The sequence below is a fragment of the Tachysurus fulvidraco genome, chromosome 5 (genome assembly GCF_022655615.1).
Source record: "Tachysurus fulvidraco isolate hzauxx_2018 chromosome 5, HZAU_PFXX_2.0, whole genome shotgun sequence".
Taxonomy (NCBI): domain Eukaryota; kingdom Metazoa; phylum Chordata; class Actinopteri; order Siluriformes; family Bagridae; genus Tachysurus; species Tachysurus fulvidraco.
In genome coordinates, this window is record NC_062522.1 from 19,388,412 (window position 1) to 19,411,266 (window position 22,855).

The 22,855-nt window shown below is 36.3% G+C and overlaps 1 protein-coding gene across 1 annotated transcript in view; it reads right to left on the bottom strand.

Moving 5' to 3' along the window:
* Window positions 1–1,254: 1,254 nt before the first annotated feature.
* The window catches only part of LOC113642730 (neurexophilin-2), a 63,404-nt gene continuing 41,803 nt past the window's right edge, over window positions 1,255–22,855 (bottom strand). The window contains exon 2 of the mRNA XM_027146344.2: window positions 1,255–3,363. Coding sequence (XP_027002145.2) covers window positions 2,539–3,363 — 825 coding nt within the window. The 3' untranslated portion in view covers window positions 1,255–2,538. The remainder of the gene's footprint in view (window positions 3,364–22,855) is intronic.

Sequence of the window (22,855 nt, forward strand, 5' to 3'; positions counted from 1 at the left end):
AGTTTGGTCAAATATGTACCAGTCTACACTGCTCCAAAGTAACTGTGTCTTAAATACATTGGCCAATGAGTTGTTTGCTCTCAAACAGATCAACACTGGTGTTACCAATTTACCAAACTGCATTCTTGTTTATTTGCCAATGTTTGGGTATAGTCTTGCTGCAAGACACTGCATCCTTCATCTAATTGTATCGGCCATGCATGTACATCACTCTTAGAGACAGGTGTGCATCCACTTACTTCTAGAGCTTCATCGCTCACCTCAATTTCACCTGTGATTTTATTCCCCCCTAGTGGTTGATATAAATACCACCAAGGGGCTGTCTACTACAAGAGATTCTTTTAAGGGTTACCGAAAAAGCTGTAGTACTTGCCACAGAGCTTTCATTTCAGGGATGTTGATATGCTGTCATTCGTGGTGTCATAAACTCCATCTGGACTCGGCAGAAAAAAAAGCTTGACACCTTGCCCTAAAATACATAAAAGTTTACAAACGGTGACAGTTTACACAAGCTAAAACTTCATTGGTTTTAAAATAAGATCGCATTCCGCTGTGTGGCACCATAAATAATGTGTGTCTTGTCCAGCAACACAGTCGTTGGTGGAATCTATGATAAATATTAGAAAACTATCAACTAGTCTGTAACCCAGTGCACACACTGTGATCTTGCAGATTTTAACATTTAAAATGAACTAAAATGAAAAAGGATTAGAGCACTTTACTCTGTGTCCTAAATCAATTTCCTCAACTCCTCAACAAGTTGAGAAGGGGAAAGAGGACAAGCAGAGGATTTTATAGGCTGCTAAATTTTAATGTATTATAAAACCATAAGAAAAGATCTTTTAAATGTATCCATGTAAAATGAATGTTGACTAGAAATTACTGCTTTAATGGAATAAACCTCAGGAAATGAAACGGATAGTGATTTTGTTACCTAACATCTAAATTCGTCATTTTAATATTAAAAGAAGGGTTTGCTGAATTTCTTGTAGTACTAGATCTGAAGGGTAAGAAAAATGACAGCAGGTTTAATGGCTCTGGTTATGTTACTCATAAAGAAACTGGTATGATGGAAAGTGCTATCTTTAGCACTGTTAGCATTTGACCTCAATTAGTGATATCTGACTCGGTGTATTAAAAATAATAATAATAATAAAAACAATATAGAGAGTTTATTAGCCTCAATTTATAATTCATGTTATATAAATAATTTAAATTTAAAGAAAAAAATAAATACAGACAAACAGACCAGATCTAATTATTTATTTTGTGATAGATTATTTACACACAATTTTTTTTTCCAATTTCAAATATACACATCATCAAGCAATACTTTATTCACAGACCTGCGATTTCACTTCTTCTTTAGCCTCCTTGTTTCACAGACTAATCGGTTGTCCAGAAATTAAGAGAATATATTTTGGTGCTTTACTGTGCAAATAAAAAGGAATGAAATAAAAGGAGTAAGATGAGATGGGAATATATCATTTTTTATGTGTCAGCAACTCAGTAACACCCATGTATTTTGCATCTGGTCAAAATTAAGCCAGGTATAGAAAAATAATATGTAATTGTTTCTTTCACTAGACACATGTTAAAGGTGAACTCTTTCATTACATATGTTACTTTTCACTCATCCACTGGTTATCTATAGGGTGGATAAGGGCACAGAGTCTGAACTAATGCATATACATTTTTAAAGATTTAGAATAGCAGCTTTAATCACCCATATCTTCTCATAATGCACAATTCATTTAAACAACTGGCTGGAATCCAAGTTCTACTATTTAGATAACAGGAGAATCAAAAACAAGATTAATATTATGCAGTATTATAATTACTTCAGTATTGGGAAGAACAAATGCCCCCGGCTTTTATTAATAGACTAGAATCTAACGTCAAATGATATTTTGGGCATATATGCATATAGGTAATTTCTGGGTGCATATGCTGTGTTGAATGTGTGCCAGATGTCCCAATGACAGCAAAATACCTTCCTAATATAGAGTATCTATGTCCACTTCATGTCTTGCTTTACACTTTACATTTGCCAGAGTAAAATACACCCTGGTTTGATGATGAGCTGCTTTAATTGTAGGTGCACAATATAATATCACTGGGTTCCGTTCCAGTTACTACAGTAATCTGTTACAATCAGTGCTATGTTCCTTACATTACATTTAATATCATCCTCATGACAATTCTGAGAGCTCAGGGTCATATAAAGGAACAATACAAAATTCACTTTGTTTGTTCCAAATTTCTAACAGTCAAACAGACAAAATTCAACAGAAAACCCTAAACAATAAACAGATATTCATTTAATTGAGCTTAACTGAGTTGGGTTTGTTCACAATATATACAAAGAAAACCTGAAACAAAAACCTCTTGTCAGCACCCTGGTAAAAACTTCACTGTCCACCATATTGACCATTATGGGAGCCGTATAACCTTAAGAAAGTAGAAGAGACACACGACACATAACAACATCCCATATGTTGGTCATCCTCTACTTCATTTCATTCACTTTGGTACTCTTCATCCAAAGTAAGGTTGTTCGCTCTGAAAATTGTAGTCTGGACAGACCTTCTGCACAAGCTTGTAGTCGATGCTGAAAAAGGAGATAAAGATGCAGATGACTTTGAAGGGCTTGGCACAAAGCCAAGCGGCGTTGGATTGGGTGTGTTCGGTGAAGCAGGTTTGAGATGGGTCGTACAGACAAGGTTTGGGCTTCTTAGAGCGGTTGGTCTTCTCGTACTCTACACGACAGTTGAAGGTCTTGATGTCTTTGGGATCGATGGTTGACTGATGAGGCTGGTGAAACTGGATCTCAGGCTGATGGAGGGTACTTTGCTGCTGCTGGACCACCTCGAACTCCACTACTTTAGATGGCGGGACGATGCTGACAGACACATTGCCGAGGCTGGACGAGTTGTGGCGGAAGTAAACTGTGAACGTACCGTTGACGTGGTCCACAATCTTGCCTGTCACTAGCAGGTTGAATTTTAGGGTCTTGACGCTGAAGTAGAAGTCGCCCCAGCCGAAGATCTTCTTGGTCTTCATGGCAGTTTTATGATTAGGTTTGCGCTTGGAGTGGTAGCCTGTCTGGTCCAGGAACTGGGACTGGTTCCTTGCCCAATCATATGGGTTCGGTAAACCAAATGTGGGAGGCTTGGTTTTCATAGGTGTGTGGTCCATAGAGGAGAATATCCTGGAGGTCTGGAATGGGGGTTTAACTCCTCCACCTGCCCCTATGCCCCCTCCTCCAGCTCCACCATAAGGAATAGGTTTCAGGACAGACCCTGCTGGGCCTATCTCCAGGTAATCCAAAGATTTCCCAACCTGTTTTTCCAAGCCATGAACCTAAGAGTAGACACAGGGAAAACAAAACGGTCAAACGTGCACTTAGTACTGCAATTTTATTTACTAAAACAGGAGCATATATGAGCATACATGTAAAACAGTTTATATGCAAATGTAGTATATGTAGAAATCACAGACTGATTGATTCCCCTGTATTCAATTTATTGATTTAAAATGATTTATATTTCTGAGAAAAAGTACAGAATTTAATATTGAAAACTACAGATTATTCAAGATGCAAACAGAACCGATCGTGTTAAGCTCTTGGTGAGTGATTTCCAAAAACAAAATATTATAAAATGACAAATAAATATTACAGTTAAATACTGTTTTTTTTCTGATCTGGAACTTGGTGTAGAAATTATTCTTTTATGATTAACAGCAATATGATTCCAACCCAAACATTTGGTTTGGTCCAATTTTTCACAATTCCTGAAAAGACAAACGTTTTTGGTCCTCTGTAATGTTTCATCAATATTTCATTTATCAATATATCATTTAGTAACTTTTGATCAGGTACAATGTCTTCTGAATTTGGATTGCCATGCAGTAGTGCTGGAAGCATTATTTATAATAATGTCAGGCGTACATACCCCAAAATCTACCACCTACTTCCAAGTAAAAGGCTTAAACAATTTCATCACATTGTATTTCTAAATACTTCTGATTCACTGATTTACTACATAAAAGAAGTAATCTGTACTATTAAAGAAGTAATAAGTCCTGCTTTAAATCAGCTATTTTGGGAATAAAAAAAGACATACCTGTAGTGCCCTTACACTGGCCCTGTGAACAGTTGCAATTTACAGTTGACTATTTCTTTTCTCAAGGATCTAGGTCATTGTCATATAACAGGACAATTTCTTCCTCATTTTTGTGTCCTGTATATTCTTTACCCTCTACTGTGTCACCCAAAGCTGTTTCTCATACCAGTGTTACTGACACATTTCTGAAATTCCTTATCCTTTTTTCAACCCTCAATATAGAATAATACAGAATTCATTTACATCTTTATTTAATATTCAGTATTTTCCTGTGATTCACTAGTAAAAATGCATAATGATACTGTACTTCTTTATCCTAATCTTAACTATCTTAATTTCTCTGGCATTAACTCAATTATATTAAATTCATTCATTTTCTACCACCTATCCAAAATTCTCGGGTCACGGGGAGCCTGTGCCTGACTCAGGCGTCATCGGGCATCAAGGCAGGATACACCCTGGACGGAGTGCCAACCCATCGCAGGGTACACACACTCTCTCATTCACTCACACACTCACACATGTATATTAAATGTGCACTAAAAAAGTTTATTACAAAAAAAGTTCTCCTCCTGGAAGACCATCAAAATCCTAAAGGGCTCACATTCAGTCTGTTTACAGTCGCATCATTGACACTTCAGACTTGCCTCTTCTCCAGATTATACTCAGTGTCCTGTCAATGAATAGTGGCAGTTCAAAGGAAAAACCTTTATTTAAGGATGCTTTGACAGGAGATCGACCTAGACTTATTCCGATTCGACTCGGCCACTTTGAGGCAGACGCGTCCATGCACGCTCTCATCAGTCAACAAAGCTGACACCGAATTCATGTCGCCATTTGTTGCAACATTTGTCAATGCTGTTGCTAATGCCTGCTGCCATTCAATTAATTGAACTCATGCCACCCTTCCCCTACTTGTCTTTCACACTGCCCACATCGGGGGAATTGATGAGAGTGGAGTTTTATTGATCACTCGGCCCACAGATTAAAAAAAGAGATGGTGATGAATGACTATTGACTGGATAATGACTTCTAGTGGCCAGTTGCCACTGGACACTGATGGAAGAGAACTTGATACTTCAAACCACTCGCACGGTGAGAACTTGATACTTCAACCACGGTGCTCACCTGTTAGACAAATGATCATAATCCTGTAATCATATAAATATGAAAAAGATATATTATTTATTCATTAGTCTTCAATAAGCAGTTTATCCTGCTTATGAGCCTATCCCAGGAGCACTGGGTGATAAGTGGAAACACACACACACACACACACACACACACACACACACACACACACACACACACACACACACACACACACACACACACACACAGGAACAATTAAAGACAAGTAAACTGCTCAGTTCCCCTACTGGTGGACATGGATTTGGGAGGTAGGAGAAAACTGTAGGAAATGGAAGAAACTCATGTGGTAACCTAAGATAAGAATTAACCATGCTACTGCTATCAAAATAAAAGCATAGCTATTACTGAGTATAAAGGTAGGAAAGCATTCCACGGAACCAGGTTATTTACACACTATTACCAATTGGTACTGTACTGTAAAATCCAGTGTGTCATGTGAAATGAACAAGCACCTTGGCCTTGTCTTGCCCTCATGTGCTGCCAAGTCAGCACCGTAGAACATACACATCTTCTGACATGCCATCTGTTATGCCAACCCCTGCCCAGCTTGGCTCCTTATTACCATGACAACAAGCTTCTTCCACGTACTCTGACCCCTAACCCTTGACCCCATACTGACAAGATGACGAGTTACAGAAAGTCAAGTTACTGCCCTCCAGTAACTCATCCATCAGTGTATGAACATCAGTGTCTGAATAACATCTAACATTTTAATCGCAACGGATCAATTATGATTGCGGGCACCGCACATTGATTTGACTGCTGTCACCCAAAAAAAAGCAAGACTCGATGTACAAGATTAAATATGGGTTTTAGACAGCCTCTTTCTGCTGGACATTTATCAGTGCAGAGAAAGAGGTGGCAGACTGCAGCTCGCACTTGAATAAAAATCAGATCATTTTAATTTTCAGTACGGACTATGCTGTAGTGTCTGATGACAAATTCTCACCAGAGGTTTTCTAAAAGGTCTTGCATTTTAACAGAACTTGTACTTTAGAAGTAGCCCTTTTTCACTTTTTACCCAGCAGTACATGTGGCCTTATAGGTATTAAGGACATGCGGGAAGGTCGGCCTACCTTCATAAATACAGTTTGATAACAATAAATCAGAAGATAATTGTTCCTCTCTGTCTCTCTCTCTCTCTCTCTCTCTCTCTCTCTCTCTCTCTCTCTCTCTCTCTCTCTCTCTCTATAGGAGAACAGACCTAGCAATAATGAGGATAACAATGCTCCAGTCCTTCATATCATGCCTACTCAGCATGGTTTAGCCTCCCTGGAATGCACACGCAACAGCACATCTGCTTTTGCTCCTGACCAACCCAGATGCTGTCATATCATAATAAACTACTAGAGGTCACTTCTGCCAACCCAGATTAAAGCATCCTCTGTGCAAAATTAAATTTTTTCACTAGTCCCTGGGCAACACTGTAACATTTTCACAATTCTGGCTGATGGTTAAGACCACACCTACCACTACTGTACATACACACAGGTTTTAGAACAGTGGCTCAAATAGTTAACGGTCTGGGTTGTTAGTCAGAAAGTTGGAGGTAACGTTAGAGTGTCAGCTTCCTCCATGCTGAAAAGTCTTGCCTCGGCCGGTTATGCACTCAGGTCTCCATCACTGAACGTTTGCTGACATTGGCAGGAAGGAATTCATGTTAAATCTCTAACAGATTTGGAAATTATTCTATGCTCATACTTATAAGTTGTTCAAAAGCTTCTGTTTAGATGAGGATGGGTTTTTTGAGTCTGGTTTCTCTGAAGGTTTCTTCCACATTATTTTTTCTTTGCCATTGTTGCCTCTAAGTTACAATTTCTAAATAAAATAAAAAATAAAATGTATTAAAATGAAAGCAAAATAAAAAATTTAATTTTAAATGTACATTTTAAACAAAATGTTTATTCTGAATTTTTATATTACTGTAAAGCTTCTTTGAGCCAATGATCACTGTTAAAAGTGCTTTAATGAAACTGAATAGAATTGAAATTATTTATGGTATAAAAATCCAGGAGGTGACTGGACTGGACCAAGATTTGATGAGACGCATCACATGCCACGGTATAATCGAACAAAGAAAATTGTTCGAGACCAGCCCAAAGTCACACCACCTTTCTACAATCAGTTTCAAAATTGCTCTGGTCCTTCTTTTGTGTAGTGCAGGTATAAGGGAACAATTATTGTCTTCTATAGTTAATCAGCAGTGTTGCAGGATATCAGGCCACATGCTAACAAAGCATTTACACTCCACTTTGCAATGATGACTCAGTGCTACAGCAGAAAGTAAAAGCGCTGCTAAAAAAATGACTCGTAGGTTTTTGCAAATATGGATTTTTCCGAGGAATGACCTCAGCAATGACCTCAAGCAAGTCATCATGAACCATAACAATAAACACAGACAAATGTACAGAGGTCAAACAAAGTGTACCGTCATTCCAAAAGTAAGCAATAAAGTTTTGGTTTTTGGTCGTTGATTGTTTTATGTTCTAAGAGTGCAAAATTGCCAAATTGTTCAGCTCAGTATTGTCTACATAGAAAGGAAATTGCAGCAATAAATCCTCGAACTTGGCTGAACCAAGCCCAGATTTGTTGTTAGCCGCTTTTCAACAACATGCATCTACAACTCGGGAAGGAAGCAATATTAAAGCTCAAACCTTCTGTCTTTTATAACAGCAATATAAAAAAGTACTCTGATTTACAATAGACTCTGCTTCCAATACACCCCTACCTCTCTACACTCTACAAGGAAATAATGGCCTACTGATCCATGCACAAGATGGAACGATCTTCAACACTGAGCTATGTATACATATGTAGGTCTTGAAGAATTTAATATAAAGACAATTTGATTACACTACGTCTGAAAAGGTTCATAGGAGGAAAATGCCATTATTGAGCACGAGAGTGGAGAAGTGGGAAGAGAGAGCATTCCTGCTTCTGAGTATGAGGGCCATTAATAATCGCTAACTTCATCTGAGGATCTTAAGACAGTACTCAGTGGAAGTGAATGTTGGAGAATAAAGTCACTGGAGGAGGTCGTTCGTTCTGCAGAACAGAGACATAACTCACTAAAGTACATGCAGGATCCATGGCTTTGATTGTAGTACAACAGCTTTGTATCAGTAGAAAGCCTTAGATCGATGGCTACCATGTTAGGTTGATCTAAGAAGACAGTGCTTACATTTAATATTAATAAAAAAATGCAAAAACAAGAAACACAGACTGAAATAGAAGAAAAAGATGGCAGCTGCTTAATTTGTGCTGTTTTGCCGTCTTAATCTTTTCCAGTATAAAAAGGGAACATTAAAAAGGGCATTTGGAGAATGAATGGGTGCACTGAATAAGAAAAATGTGCACTGCCATTTCTCACCTACACACACCGTCTCATTTCTCTCTCTCATTCCATTTGTGAGTGCCCAGTGTTGTGCCTACGCGGACAAGTTGCTTCTCCCAGAGGAATGATGGGAGTATGAGTGCCTCGTTCTCCCTCCCTCTCTAGCTCACTGACCGCCTGTTCCTTCCTCTAATAATTGGAGTTTTATTTCCCACAATCAATTCATTTTGGCTCAGCCTCGAACACATTGATCCTCCGTCACTTACAGGACACATAGGGCCGATACACAAACACACACAGACACACACACACCGCCCACTTGTAGGACTGGACAACATAATATGTATACAGTTGTACGGTAAAATAGAAAAGAGAAAAGCATTTTGCTATCTTAACACATGAACATCTACAGAACTGCAAATGTAAAAAAAAAAATAATGTTATCTTCCACGATACAACTGTTCGATTTTCCTGATGTCTCTATTCCTAGAGCCAAAATATGCTATGCTATTAAACATATGACTAAAACTGGGACAAATACTTGAGTACACAACACAGAGTACACAATTTTGAAAACACAATAAATGTCATAGTGAATCTTTTTTTCCTTGTATCTCACCACTTCACAAAATACATTTGCCATTGATTACATTCAGAACCAAACAACTTTTTTTTTTTACCTGAAATGGAGTCATACTCTTTATTCCAAATTTTTTGGGGAGGATTGGTTCTGCTTTGTGTTTTTACTTCACATAGCTGAGAGTTGTGAGTTCATTAGGTATGACAGTTCTACAACACATGTGAATGCTACAGTCTCATTATAAATGAGTGTTGAAGCAACATAATGGAGCATCCAGATATCAATTTTTCAAATCTGTACAGCAGGATGAGAGAAATATACTCTCCATTGTGGTAAGGAGAGATTTAATGGCCTGATATTCCATCTACATTGGCAGTGCTGCCACAGTTTTCAACATTTTCTCATGATAAATATTATCATAGCTTCCTCAACACTGCCAACTACACTGTTTATACTGCAGAAGGAAGTGGTCAAAGAAGACATATGGATGAGTTGAATCAGGCTTGTTCCTAATGGACAGAGCTTCAAATTTTCCATATGAATGAAAAGTGTGCAGCTAAATATGTGTTCAAGCAGAACATCAGCATTCTGGTTATCTTTGGGAACTGAGACAGAATCTCACTACTACAGTCACTTGATAATAATAGGCATTCAAAATAGGACAAATTGTTGGTGCATCTGGGACCAGGACAGTGCTAGGGTTTGAGAGCCACAGTATACAGGTTAATGTCTGCATACCACCATAAAGGACACACCACATCCTACAGGGGTAACTGTTGATGCAAGGGATGTCCAGGTACGAACCCAGACTGCATCCAAAAAAACATCCAGAAACACCTAGGTCCCTCCGGTTCCCATCAAAACTATTTGTCACAATATCCACAGGGTCAATTTTCATAGTTGGGCTGCTAAAGCCGAACCTTTGGTCACTCATGTCAATGACAAATGTCAGTTCCAATGGTGAGAGCAGCAAACATCTTAGGCTGTGGACAATGTCAAGCATGTTTTGTTATCCCCATTTCTTCATGAGTCCACCTTCACTAGATTAGAGTTTAGAGTGTGGAGATGCTCCAAGCTGACCACCCAAACTGTAGCATGTCCAGAGTGAAGCATGGGTGTGACAGATTGGGCTTCAACATCAAGGGATTCTCCTGGCCCACTTCTTGTGCTAGATGGGTGCATCACTAACCACTAAAGAATTCAGGCCATGGACCACATGCATGCAATGGTTCAAACATTATGTACGCTGAATAAAGTCGGTGCTGTGTATTTATTTATTTATTTATTTATTTGGAACCCCATTAGCTTCCACGAGTGGTCGCTAATCTTCCCGGGGTCCATTTTACATATGTTATCAAAAGAATAAATACACTTCAATTTGAGTCATTACACAGTTTTCATTACAGATCATACATTTTTTACCATCTTTTTAAAATAAGATATATTGCTTATTTGTCTTATACACATTGACAGTTGATTCCAAGCTACTGAGGACCTAAATAGTACAGTTTTCCTCATACAATTTGACTGTGCAAAAGGAACAACTAGATCACCAGAGCTGACCTGCTGAGTAATATGTAGGTGGCAATACCCACTGTAAACCAATTTATCCACAAAAAATCTGGGGTTGTTTTTATAGATGGCATTATGCATGTAGCATAGAAGACTTATCTTTAATTTATCCTGTACCTTCAACCATACTAATATAGTTTGCATCTCATTCACACCGGTCCTGTACAAACAGCCAAGAGCAACTCTGGCAGCTCTATTCTGAGCAAGTTGAAGTTTTTTTAAGTGCTCCTGTGTAGCACTGGACCAAATAACTGAGCAGTACTCCAGGTGTGACAAGACCAAAGACTGGACTACTGTTCTCATGACTGAGTGTGGACAAAACGGCACACACTTCCTAGCTAAAGCAATGCCTCTGCCCATCCTAGACACAATATGATTTATCTGATCAGTCCATGAGAGCTGATTAACCAGCTCGACACCCAATAGTTTAGTTGTAGTAACCTGCTCAACCAAAGTTGTATCAATAGTCAAATTTAGGTTACAAGGTTTATTTAACAAATGTTTAGTACCAAAAACAATACATTTGGTTTTGGAAATATTTAGTACTAATTTGTTCAAATTAACCCATTTGATAATCACATTTAATTGGTTTTGAAGGTTCATACTTAGATCGGTTATTGAAGGAGATGCACAAAATAAACTTGCATCATCTGCATACAGTACAACTTCTGCATTTCTAACAACATGGGGCAAATCATTCACAAAAATTGAAAGTAAGAGTGGACCCAGACGCTGCCCTGTGGAATATCGCATGATATACATTTACTATCAGAAAAACTACCATTAAAAAATACTTGCTGAGTTCTGCCATAGAGATAACTCCTTATCAGTGAAGCAGACAATTGTGAGAATCCATAATACTTGAGCTTTGACAATAACAGTTGTGAGAATATCATGGTCAAGTACATCAAATGCAGCTGTAAAATCTAAAAGTACTGCACCAACAAGTTTTTTTATCCTGCATACAGTATATGTAAGCCACTGATCAACCATATGCACTAATGCAGTGTTAGTTGAATGGCCTGGTCTATAGGCATGCTGTGAACTCGTTAGTAATTCATTTAATGTAAAGTACTCTAGCATTTGATTAAAAAGTAACCTTTCAAATATTTTGCTTAATATAGGAAGAATATGAATTGGTCTACAATTAGAAGGAGTAAACCCTGCCCTTTCATCTTTAAGTAAAGGCACAATTTTAGACTGTTTCCATAGCTTAGGAAACACTCCGCTGAGAACTGAATTATTAAAAATGTGACATATTCGTTTGCACAAAATTTTTGCAACAATTTTAAAAATTTTGCCATCAAGATGATCATTACCAGGTGTTTTCTCATCAGATAAGGAGAGAAGCAACTTCTTAACGTTGTCCTCACTACAAGTATTAAATGACAGGGAGCAAGTTTTCCCTCTCATAATAAATCTAACATTGTCACAAGGAGATTCAATATCTTGCATTGTCATACATGATCTTAATTGTTCTACTTTGCATATAAAAAAATCATTCAAATGATTGGCAATATCACAAGGTTTACCAATAATGTCACCATCGTTGGTCTCCATGTACATATTCAAATTATTTGACTTTTTACACATCAATTCCTTTAATACTTTCCACAATTGTTTGCTATCATTCCTAGAATTGGAGATTTTTTTGTCCATAATATGCTTTCTTTTTTATGTTATTTAATTTTGTAGCTTTGTTTCTCAACTTGCAATAATGTACTCTGTCTACATCACATTTTGATTTGAAGGCCATATCTTTGGCATTGTCCCTTTGTTTCATAAGGGACATTAGCTCTTCATCTAACCATGGAGCACTGTTGATTTTTATAGATCTTTTCCGGAGAGGTGCATATTTATCAACTATTTTTCTAAAAGTGTCAATAAAAATGTTAAGAGAAGCATTTACATCCCCCTCCTGAAGAACTGCAGACCAATTTGAGTTATTGACCTCATCAACAAACAATCTAGGATTAAAGTTTTTATATGATCTACGATACATGATCCTTCCACCAGATTTAGGAATTTTCATCATTATTGAAATTGCTATCAAGTTATGATCACTGCATCCTACCCCCACAGAAACAGCTTGTGAACATAAATCAGGAACATTAGTAAAAATATGATCTATGCATGTTGATTTAGATGTATTATCCATAGCAATCTTTGTGGGTTGTGTCACCACTTGTTTGAGATTACATACAGTAGCCATTGTAAACATTGTAAACTTTTTGTGCAATGAGCACTTTTTTTGAAAACCAATCAATATTAAAATCCCCAAGCAGAAAGATATCCTTATTTTGATCTGAAACCATGTCCATATTTTCATATATTTTTTGTACATACTCTACATTTGAGTTTGGAGGTCTATAACAGCAACCAACCAAAAATGGCTTATTGAATGGAAGATTAATCTGTAACCATATTATTTCAATATCTTTGCACATTAAATCTGATTTAATTATGGCAACAATATTCTCCTTTATATAAAAAGCAACTCCCCCACCATTTTGATTTCTATCTCTTCTATATAATTTGTACTTATCAACAGTAAGCTGTGAGTTCTCAACACTGTTGTCTAGATGTGTTTCAGATAAAGCTAAAACATGAATATTTTCTGTTGAACAGATTCTTGCGATTTCATGAATCTTGTTTCTAAGACTGCATATGTTTAAATGAGCTAAAAGTAATCCTTTCTTTGACAAGTTTACAAATAAAGATGACATGTTTACAAAAGATTGAAAACATCAATGAAACACACTTTGTGTATCAGTATGATAATGCACCAATACTCACAGCAAGACTGGTGAGCGAGTGGGTTGTATATATATATATATATGAATGACAGCAGTGTAAGTGACCCCCCAAATAAACAAACAAACAAACAAACAAACAAACAAATAAATGCATAAACAAACAAACAAACAAATAAACATAAATAAAAAGTAAAAAAGTAAAAAATATTCTAATTCAATTTAAATGTCACTGCTAAAGTTCCTAAAATGGATAATTGCAATTCAGTTTCCATTATTTATGTGTGCACAACCTTCCACCAGACAATAAAACATGTAAGGAAAAGTGAATAATGATACCTACAGGGAAGCTGCATTTTGTCAGTTAATTAGGGTTAACCTGATATTTATATTAACCTTAAATTAATCCTATGATTGGGAACAAATGAATTCTGAACGAATCCGATTTAGTCATAGACCTGCAGCGATCAAATCAAAACCACATCCCAAGTTGTTCTGAGCTGCTATTTTTATGCTGTAGGTAATCAGAACAAAAATAATATAGTATACAATAATAATTTGATTTATTGTGTGTCCATTTAATCTAGAGCCAGCAGGTCAAATTGTTTTCAGTGTGCAGAATAATTTAGTCAAACACACACATGCACTGCAATAAATTTTATCTTAAATGTATATTTAACTAATCTTTCTCTTCAGTAAATATATAATATTATTAAGCATATTTTTTTATAGATTTCTTTTACTCATTTCAAGCTTCAACTGCTTTTATTCTCCTTGCAGATCATTTTGCATATTTCAGGTGATTATTTGATGCACAAAGCACAATTAGCTGCAAATAAAATAAGCTTGAGAGTAAATATTTTCTGCAACATGCTGAATTTCTATTTACTATATAATGATCTCACGGTAAGAAATATCAGATATCTCTCTATTTGATAAGCTCTCATTTTATTTCGAAGTGTGGATATTAAAAGGGAGGAAGTAGATAGTACTAGGAAGGAAGTCTCCATCATTGAACATTAGATAACTCCAACAGAAAGAGTTCATGTTGAGACTAAGATGAATTCAGAAATTATGTGCCAGGTTACACAATTGTACTTGACTATAGAATACACAGTTATAGACAGGAAATGATTTATAATCCCAGACGAGAATGGATTTTCTTTCTTCTCAGGGAGTTTTTCCTCAACACTATCGTCCCTGGCTGGTAATTTGTATCCTGAGTTAATATATTTCTGTAAAGCTGCTTTGTGACAATGTCCATTGTTAAAAACGTTACACAAAAATGATTGAATTGAATTAAACAGATATTGCAAGTGAAATATGTTGTAAGGTTATAGCTGCGGTCGGAAAATAACACAGCAAAAGGATGATTGCAATATAATAAATGTCGAAAAGTCCAAACAAACATCATCCGCCACCAGCCACCAAAATTTAAAGCAAAACATTTTAGATAAGCCGTTGATTTCGAGTACGACACTGAAAGTGATGACTAAGATGTTTTCTCGGATTAAATATGTTTCTCTTTTTTTAGTGCGACATAATTATATCATGTGTTTACTGTGATGACATGAAAAAACACCTAGAGGCAGAGCACCAACAATTATTTTTTGGCAGAATGCATTATTTATATAGAGCCCTCCTTAATAGCAGCTTTTGGGGTTTAATGTGAAAAGAGAAATAAAGAGCTAGTGTGGGGGTGTGGGTGGGGGTTCAGTGGTGAAATGAATAAAGAAAATAATATTAAAATAAAAAATAAAATATTCTATTAATTTGGGATTGAGAGCAAAATGCAGCGAGTGACTCTGGATACATGAATCATAAAGGGTTTATGTCAAGAGCTGGAAAAGAGAAACAAAAGCAAAAGAATATCTCTTGAACGTAGTCGTCAGTTTCATTTTGAACCTTTCTATGACATCTGTATTGCAAACGAGGCTGAGAATGAGTTCTTGCTTTTTTTATTATTATGAAAAGAAACTTTTCCTATGAAACTGGATGTCTGGAACTGACATTTAATTATGAGAAGCAAATACAGCCCAGGGAAAAAGAGATAAACCACTGAAGAGAGTGAGGGGAGAGAGAGAGAGAGAGAGAGAGAGAGAGAGAGAGAGAGAGAGAGAGAGAGAGAGAGAGAGAGAGAGAGAGATGATTTCACTCTCCAATGGCGTCAATGGATTATCATAAAAAATGGAAGTGACGGATGGAGTTAGGGAGTATCAGAGAGCAGAGCAATAGAATTGAGACTGATAAGGACACTACAGAGGGGGGAATGGTGAGAAAGACTTTTGAAAAAGAAAGGCAACAAAGTGAAAGACTGATTGAAGTGCCGCCACAGAAGAAGTGCAGCCCCTTAATTGTTGCCGTCATGCATTTCTCATTTTTATTTATTTTATTTTTAGTATAAAATCTGAGAGGGAAAGGGCATTTGTTAAATGAGGGGGGGTGCAATGAATGAGAAAAATGTGTGCTGTCATTTCTCGTTATTGGTTCTGAAAGGAAAGAGTCTCATTAAAATGAGCCTGTTGTTGTGGCTCTTGTCATAACATGAGGCTAAAGAGACAAACAGCCCCAAACGCTCTAATGATGCTACCAGTCATGCAGCAGCAGACTCACTGGATTTATGACAAAATCTACATTTGTTTTTTGTTTTTTTTTTCACTGCTGCTGCCTTTTACATGCCAGATGAGTTCATTTGCCTCAAAATCGTATAAAAAACTGATCATACTATCACATAATCACATACTATAATTACTATAGTGTTGTCCACTCAGCAGTTTTTCATTACAGTTTCCAAAAATCTACTTAAAATGAATTATGGCATTTTATACCTCTGAGATTTTGCTGTGATAAAACATAAAATATTATATTCAATAACATGTCTTTGATGTTTGTGTAGCCCCAATACTTTATACTATTATAGTTATACTTACTTACTAACAATATCATATGTGTGGCCACGGGTTTGTAAGGCATGGGCATCCAATTATTACATCATTGCTACATGATCATTACAACATGGCAACAAGATCATTATGTCTTGGCAATGAATTCATTATGCCATGGCAACCAGATCATTACGCCATGGCATGAAATCATTATATCATGGCAACCAGATTATTACGCCATTGCAACAGGATCATAATGTCTTGGCAATGAGATAATTACATCATGGCAACCAGATTATTATGCAATGGCAACAGGATCATACTGTCTTGCCAATGAGATCACAACATTATTGCAATGAGAAGATCACGTCATGGCAACCAGATCATTACGTAATGGCAAAGAAATCATTACATCATTTCAATGAGATCATGATGTCATGGCACCCAGATAATTACGTCATGGCAATGAGACCATTATGTCACGGCAACAAGTTCATTTATCAATGTAACAAAAAAGCAAGTTTATAGATTAGAGTTTAGTTTTAGAGTAGAAGTCCAGTAATTTAAAACAATCAACAGTTTAAATGTAAATCCATTCATTTAGCTGCCACTCCTCCTGGAGAGGTATGTGGTGGGTGTTTACAGAAATAGTTTAGAACATATAAAACAGTGACCCAGATCTATAATAAGAGTGTAAGAGTGCTACATTAAATACTGTTTTGACCAACCACAGGCTTTTCTTCAAACAAACATCTTCTAACTCTATAATGTGAGTATGCGAATTTTCTTTCCATCCAATTACTATAACTTGCTCTAAAAAGCTCACTGTGTAACATACATGTTCACTTCCCAAACATTATATCTAGATGGCCAAGATTTGAGATTCTGAAGCTTGTCACAAAAAAGTGTAAAATAGTACCAGGCTGAGAGTAGCTATAAATAAACAGGAAGCAGTGGTGTAGCACACCAGTGTTGGACAGATCTTTTTCACAAGTACATAGGCTCAGGAAAAACAATGTTACACAGGCATAATGATTTCCAGTTAACAGCAGATTATATCACAAAATCACTATACGTTACAGTATATCACTTTCCATTTACATGCACTTCATCTTTCTTAGTGCATCTGAGACTAAAGCTAAAGTGGAAGATGCCATTTATATTGTTGGAGAACTTCAGCACAGAAGAACTCAACCATGAATTAAAGATTGTTTAGTCGGGGTAAGCTAACATTAAGTGATGTTAGCACTGATAATGAGCAGCTAGCTATGTAGCTGTTTAAAATTGTGTCAATTGTTCTATCATTTGCTAACTGGCTTCGGAATACAAGTGCTATCTACTGTATAGCTTTAGGACTGCAATTGGCACGCATAAATTTGCACTCAAGTGAAAAATAATAACTTCAACCAAACAGACTTCATGTTACATTTACATTCCTAGCAATCGGCAGAACGTTAAAACTAGAATTCATTTCCAGCTTACAAAATTGCCCTTTTTTGACATAGTTTTAGAAAGGAAATGATTTGTAATCGCATGATCCGGTATCACATGGATAAACACGAGTTCCCTTTTGAGTCTGGTTCGTCTCAAGGTTTCTTCCTTATATCGACTCAGGGAGTATTTGCAATCAAACAGAATTTAGAGCTGAGTTAATGCTTTTAATGAGAATGATGAGTGTTTCATTTAATTCAGTATGAGGAGGTGATATTCTGATCTAAATGCTACATCTTCATGTGGAACACAAAGCCACAAACCTAAGGTCAAACCTAGTAGGATAAATTCAAGATAGTGGGATAGTGACCAAATTCTTCTCTCTTTAGCTGCAGATTATTTGCCCCCAGAACTCTACTTGCACTGATACTTCAAGCTGTTTCAATAACATTTCTCCTAAATGGTCTTTAAATGCATTTAGCTTTCTTTTACTGCATTGTTGTTGTAGTAGCAGAAGTGTGAAAAAGGCCCATCACAGAAGAGATATCTTATGGAAGCAATGGCAAAGAAGGCCAATGTTGACCATATTTCCAATTCAAGTAAAAACTGAGAAAACAGTCAGCAAAAAGACCTGCCGAAGGGAAAAGGAATAAAAAGAAAAGAAGACAAACGTGAACATCGATGTGGCTTTTCATTACTGGAGAGAGGAGAGACCTGAGAGATTTGAAGGGCTCAGAATTGATGCAGAGCTTGCTTTGTTGCTTGACAGATAATTTGACTTGCTATGTTGTTGGATTAATCTTTCAGGAAAAAAAAATAAATAAATTATTATCCCAAACACTTTGTGGCCCATGATGCTACATCATGAATCCACTGCTCTGTGTCTCTGCAGGGCGGAGCTGTTAAGAAAGGCTTGGATTAATGGTGTGCGACTAAAAGGGGGGGATTGTTTCAGAGGTTGACATTTGGCACAAGTTAATAAAATCACTTACTGCAGCTTTAATAGATAAAATCCGGGGCTACTGAAACAACTAACAGAAATGTCCTCCGTCTAGAGTTGGAATACTGTTAGCGAATACCGACAACATCACAGCTATTGATCGTAAAATTGGTCCTGCATTTTGGGTGAAAGTCATGGAATTTCTCTCTCTTTTTTGTCAATCAGACTGTTACAAGGTTACTGTGTTTGTCTGTACTGTATGTGGACGATGGCTTTTCCTGAGTGTATTCACAGCATGAGAAGCAATTTCATATCTTGGAGAATCTCACAGAAGGCCATTAGGCAGCAATTCACAAAAATGACCAGAGAAAACTGAAAAAATTATCAATTTATTCAACACACTAGGTATGCAAAGTATGAAACCTTTACTTGCCTTCATACTGCCAGAAACATGGTACAAATTACATGAAACCATGTTTGAATGTTTTAGTTACTTTTTTTTAGTATTCACTATATAAAAAAAGTTTTGTATAAAAAGAGAGAAAAAAATGAGGAAATGTAAAATGTGTTCTAACAATCCCAATTTTGCGTGTTCACTGAATATCAGAGAATAAATGCTTGTAAGATTTATTAGAAAAGATCATTGTAATCAGCAGCTAAACAACGTCAAGGTCGTAGCAAAGTCAAATCTCTGAAATTGTTTTTCTTAAACTGCTTCCTTTCTGTTGAAAAAAAAGTTTTAAAGATATTTCAGGCATAAACGTTTGTAGCAAGATAGACTAGACGTGTTGGCGGATTAGGCGTCCCTGCTGACAGTGCCGGTGTTGAGTTCTACTTGTTTAATTATTCATGACGACATATCGGTGTCGTTGACAATCGTGACACTACATCTGTTATTGGTACTGAAGTCAAAAGTGACAACCCGACACCACACACCCAAACATGTAGACACGTGACACGATTGTGTGTGTCGATGTGTCTGTGTGTTTTGGCACAGTGTCAGCAGCTACATGGGAAGGAGTCTTTTCAGAAAGACCACCAGTCTTTGCTTCTTCACCCCACTGCTTTGTCTGACCTACACCTGTCCCAGCAGTCCAGAGACAACACCGTTCACATTCACTCCATCACGACACACTGTGTGTCAGACAACTTGTGTGTGTGTGAGTGACTAAGGGCATTGCAGGCAGCCGGGGCAAGTCTGGTGTCTCAACATGCGGTGGCTTTCACCCTTCTGGACAAGGTCCACGATTTGCAGACAAGGCACAGCGCAGAGAAGACTGTGGGCAGCTAGCATGCTGTTAGTACGGAAAAGTCTAATTACAGAATTATTGAGCAAAACATGTTAGGATTGCTGCACACTGAGCTCAGAGGCTGCTGCCCAGTGCTTCAAATATGAGTAAAATCTGCTGCTGGCGTGTAAATTCATTTACTTAGCAAACATTTTGACAGCTTAACATTCTAACATAAAAATTGTATTATAAACATATATAAGCTTATACGCTTACAGAATGTTAGTCATTCCTGTCAGTTTATCATAAGCTAAATGCTATTTTTAAAAAACAATTCTCACCTTAGTTATACGAAATGTGGTGTCAAAGTTGGTGTGAAAGTCAAATAGTGACAACATAAAAACAATTAAATGTGCAAGTAAACAAACAATTAAATGAACAACAGAAATGTAACACAGTAATGACAACAATGAAAAGGTTTAAAAAACACTTTGTATATATTTGACTGCCATTATTAGACACTGTGATCTGTGTTTCACTTTCTCACTACAGTTCACAATTCTGACTACAGGATTGCTTTGGCTGGATGTTCTGGATGGCGTCTTGTGCCTAACCCAGCAAAATCCTTGTAATGATTATTTGATTAATGATTTTTTTTAAAAAATCATATTTGTTAGTATATTGTTAAAAATATCTTGAATTTGCTACAGTTCTTCTTCAAACTAGAAAAGAGCAAAAAAATAATTTTGGTAAAATTGGACTTTAAAAAAAAAATACATTTGTTACGTTTTCTGCCCAGCATGCTGCTATATTTATATATCTAATATATAATTTTAGCATTTCACCTTGCTTTCTTTCCAAATGTAAATGTAACAACAGTTTTCATTACAGATGTTATTATTATTATTATTATTATCAAAAACTTGAGTAAAATTTAAAACATGGGTACTATTTAAATACTTGTAATCTTTACTTAATATTAAAGTTAATTACACGTATTTCAGTTACACATATTTAAATACTATATATATCCCTAATATCCCTATCCCTAATGAGCAAGCTGGATTACAGTGTGTACCCGAACTGGCATGGATTCTTTAAACTTGTGTAAAACCTTATGATCCGTTTTATATTAAATTCAGCAGTGTCTTCTAAACAGATACAGAATAATATATTGAACATTTACTTTCATTGTTTGAATTATTTCAAATGTTTACATTTATAGCATTGTGCAGACACCCTTATCCAAGGCAACTTACATTTTATACATTTGAGGGTTAAGGGCTTTGCTCAGGGCCCAGCAGTGGCAGTTTGGTGGACCTGGGATTCAAACCCACAACGTTCTGGCTTATAGTACAACAACTTAGTATCTAGGTGATAATATTCAACAAAAACATTCAGTGTATTTTCTATATTTTTTCTTCTATTTTTTTGTTTACTTTATTTTTTATTCTTATTTTATTCTTATTCTTTGTATGTATAAACTTAAAAGTTGCTTTTATACAAAATTAATTCTTTAGATTTACAGATACAGATCTTAGATAATGAAGAATCTGATATTTAAATTTTATAAATTATACATGTTAATCATATATCATTATTTATTAGGTATTGTTGATGTTCTAGGCCACGCTCACTTTGGGTTTCGATTTAAATACACAACCAGATATTTGGAGCAATAAACAGACACAAATATACAATTTTTTTTGGAGTTAGCTGAGAGGTACAACCTGTCTAAGATCAATAAAGCAGATAATTACCAAAAATACCAAATCCACATGGAATCAAATATATATTTTAGTTACTGACTATATCCTTCTGCATCCATCTACAGTATATATTTATTACATCCAGCTAATAAAGTACTTTTTCCAACTGGATGTACTTGTGAATGACCTTGCATGCATGGCCAGTACTGTATGTCAGTATGTTTTTTTAAATGTTGGGTTCATTCCAGGTTAAACAAATTAGTTTAGAGTTGAAGATAAATAATTTGGCTACATATAAGGCTAAAAGATAAGTATATGCATGGACATCATTAAATGAACTCAAACGGAAAGTACAGGCAACATGAGATTTTTGGAACCGCAAATTTCTCATGCTGTTTTTTTTTATCTTGGCTATCATTATAGTAACTTCCAGGAGCAATTTCTAGTTGAAATAGAAATATATTCAAAAGTAAACGATTAGCCATGTATCTGGACCTTTTCACTCAAAGTGAATGACTCATTATCAAGTACCAAGTCTAAATTAATTAATCTTTAATTCCCCTTAATTTTTGGTTGCAACATTTTCTTAACTGATTCCTTGATAAGTGTTAAACAGAGAGAGTTAAACAGTAACGACTTCTTATATGACCTCACAATTAGTGTCACCTGAAAACAGCTTGTGTCAGGTGCTTTGACTTTTCAAAATACTGCCACACTTCAGCATTTTCCTAACATGGCATTGGGCATCACAGTGTGATGCTCGCTCGCACCGCGACTCACTGCTGCGTGTGTCAATGAAGTGAAACCTGGACCGGAGTTTAGACGAGCAAAAATGCTTATTCGTAAAAATCTAAAAAGATAACTGCGGAACAATCCTTAAATATTATTTATCACCTTCCAAACCATCATCTATAATTTCTGATGAATTGAATTGCTCTTTAAAAATGTCAAATTGCTTCTTTAGAGCAGCTCTTTTGCTGTAAACAACATTATGTGCTGATTTGTCAAAAGTCACGTTTCTCCTCATCGTCTTATGGCGTGTTGCAAACTATCGGCATTCTGAATGGTAATGATTCTTAGGCGAGAGTACATGGTGAAAATCCAATAGCTTCTCGTTAAGACACTGCACTGTGGTGTAAAAAA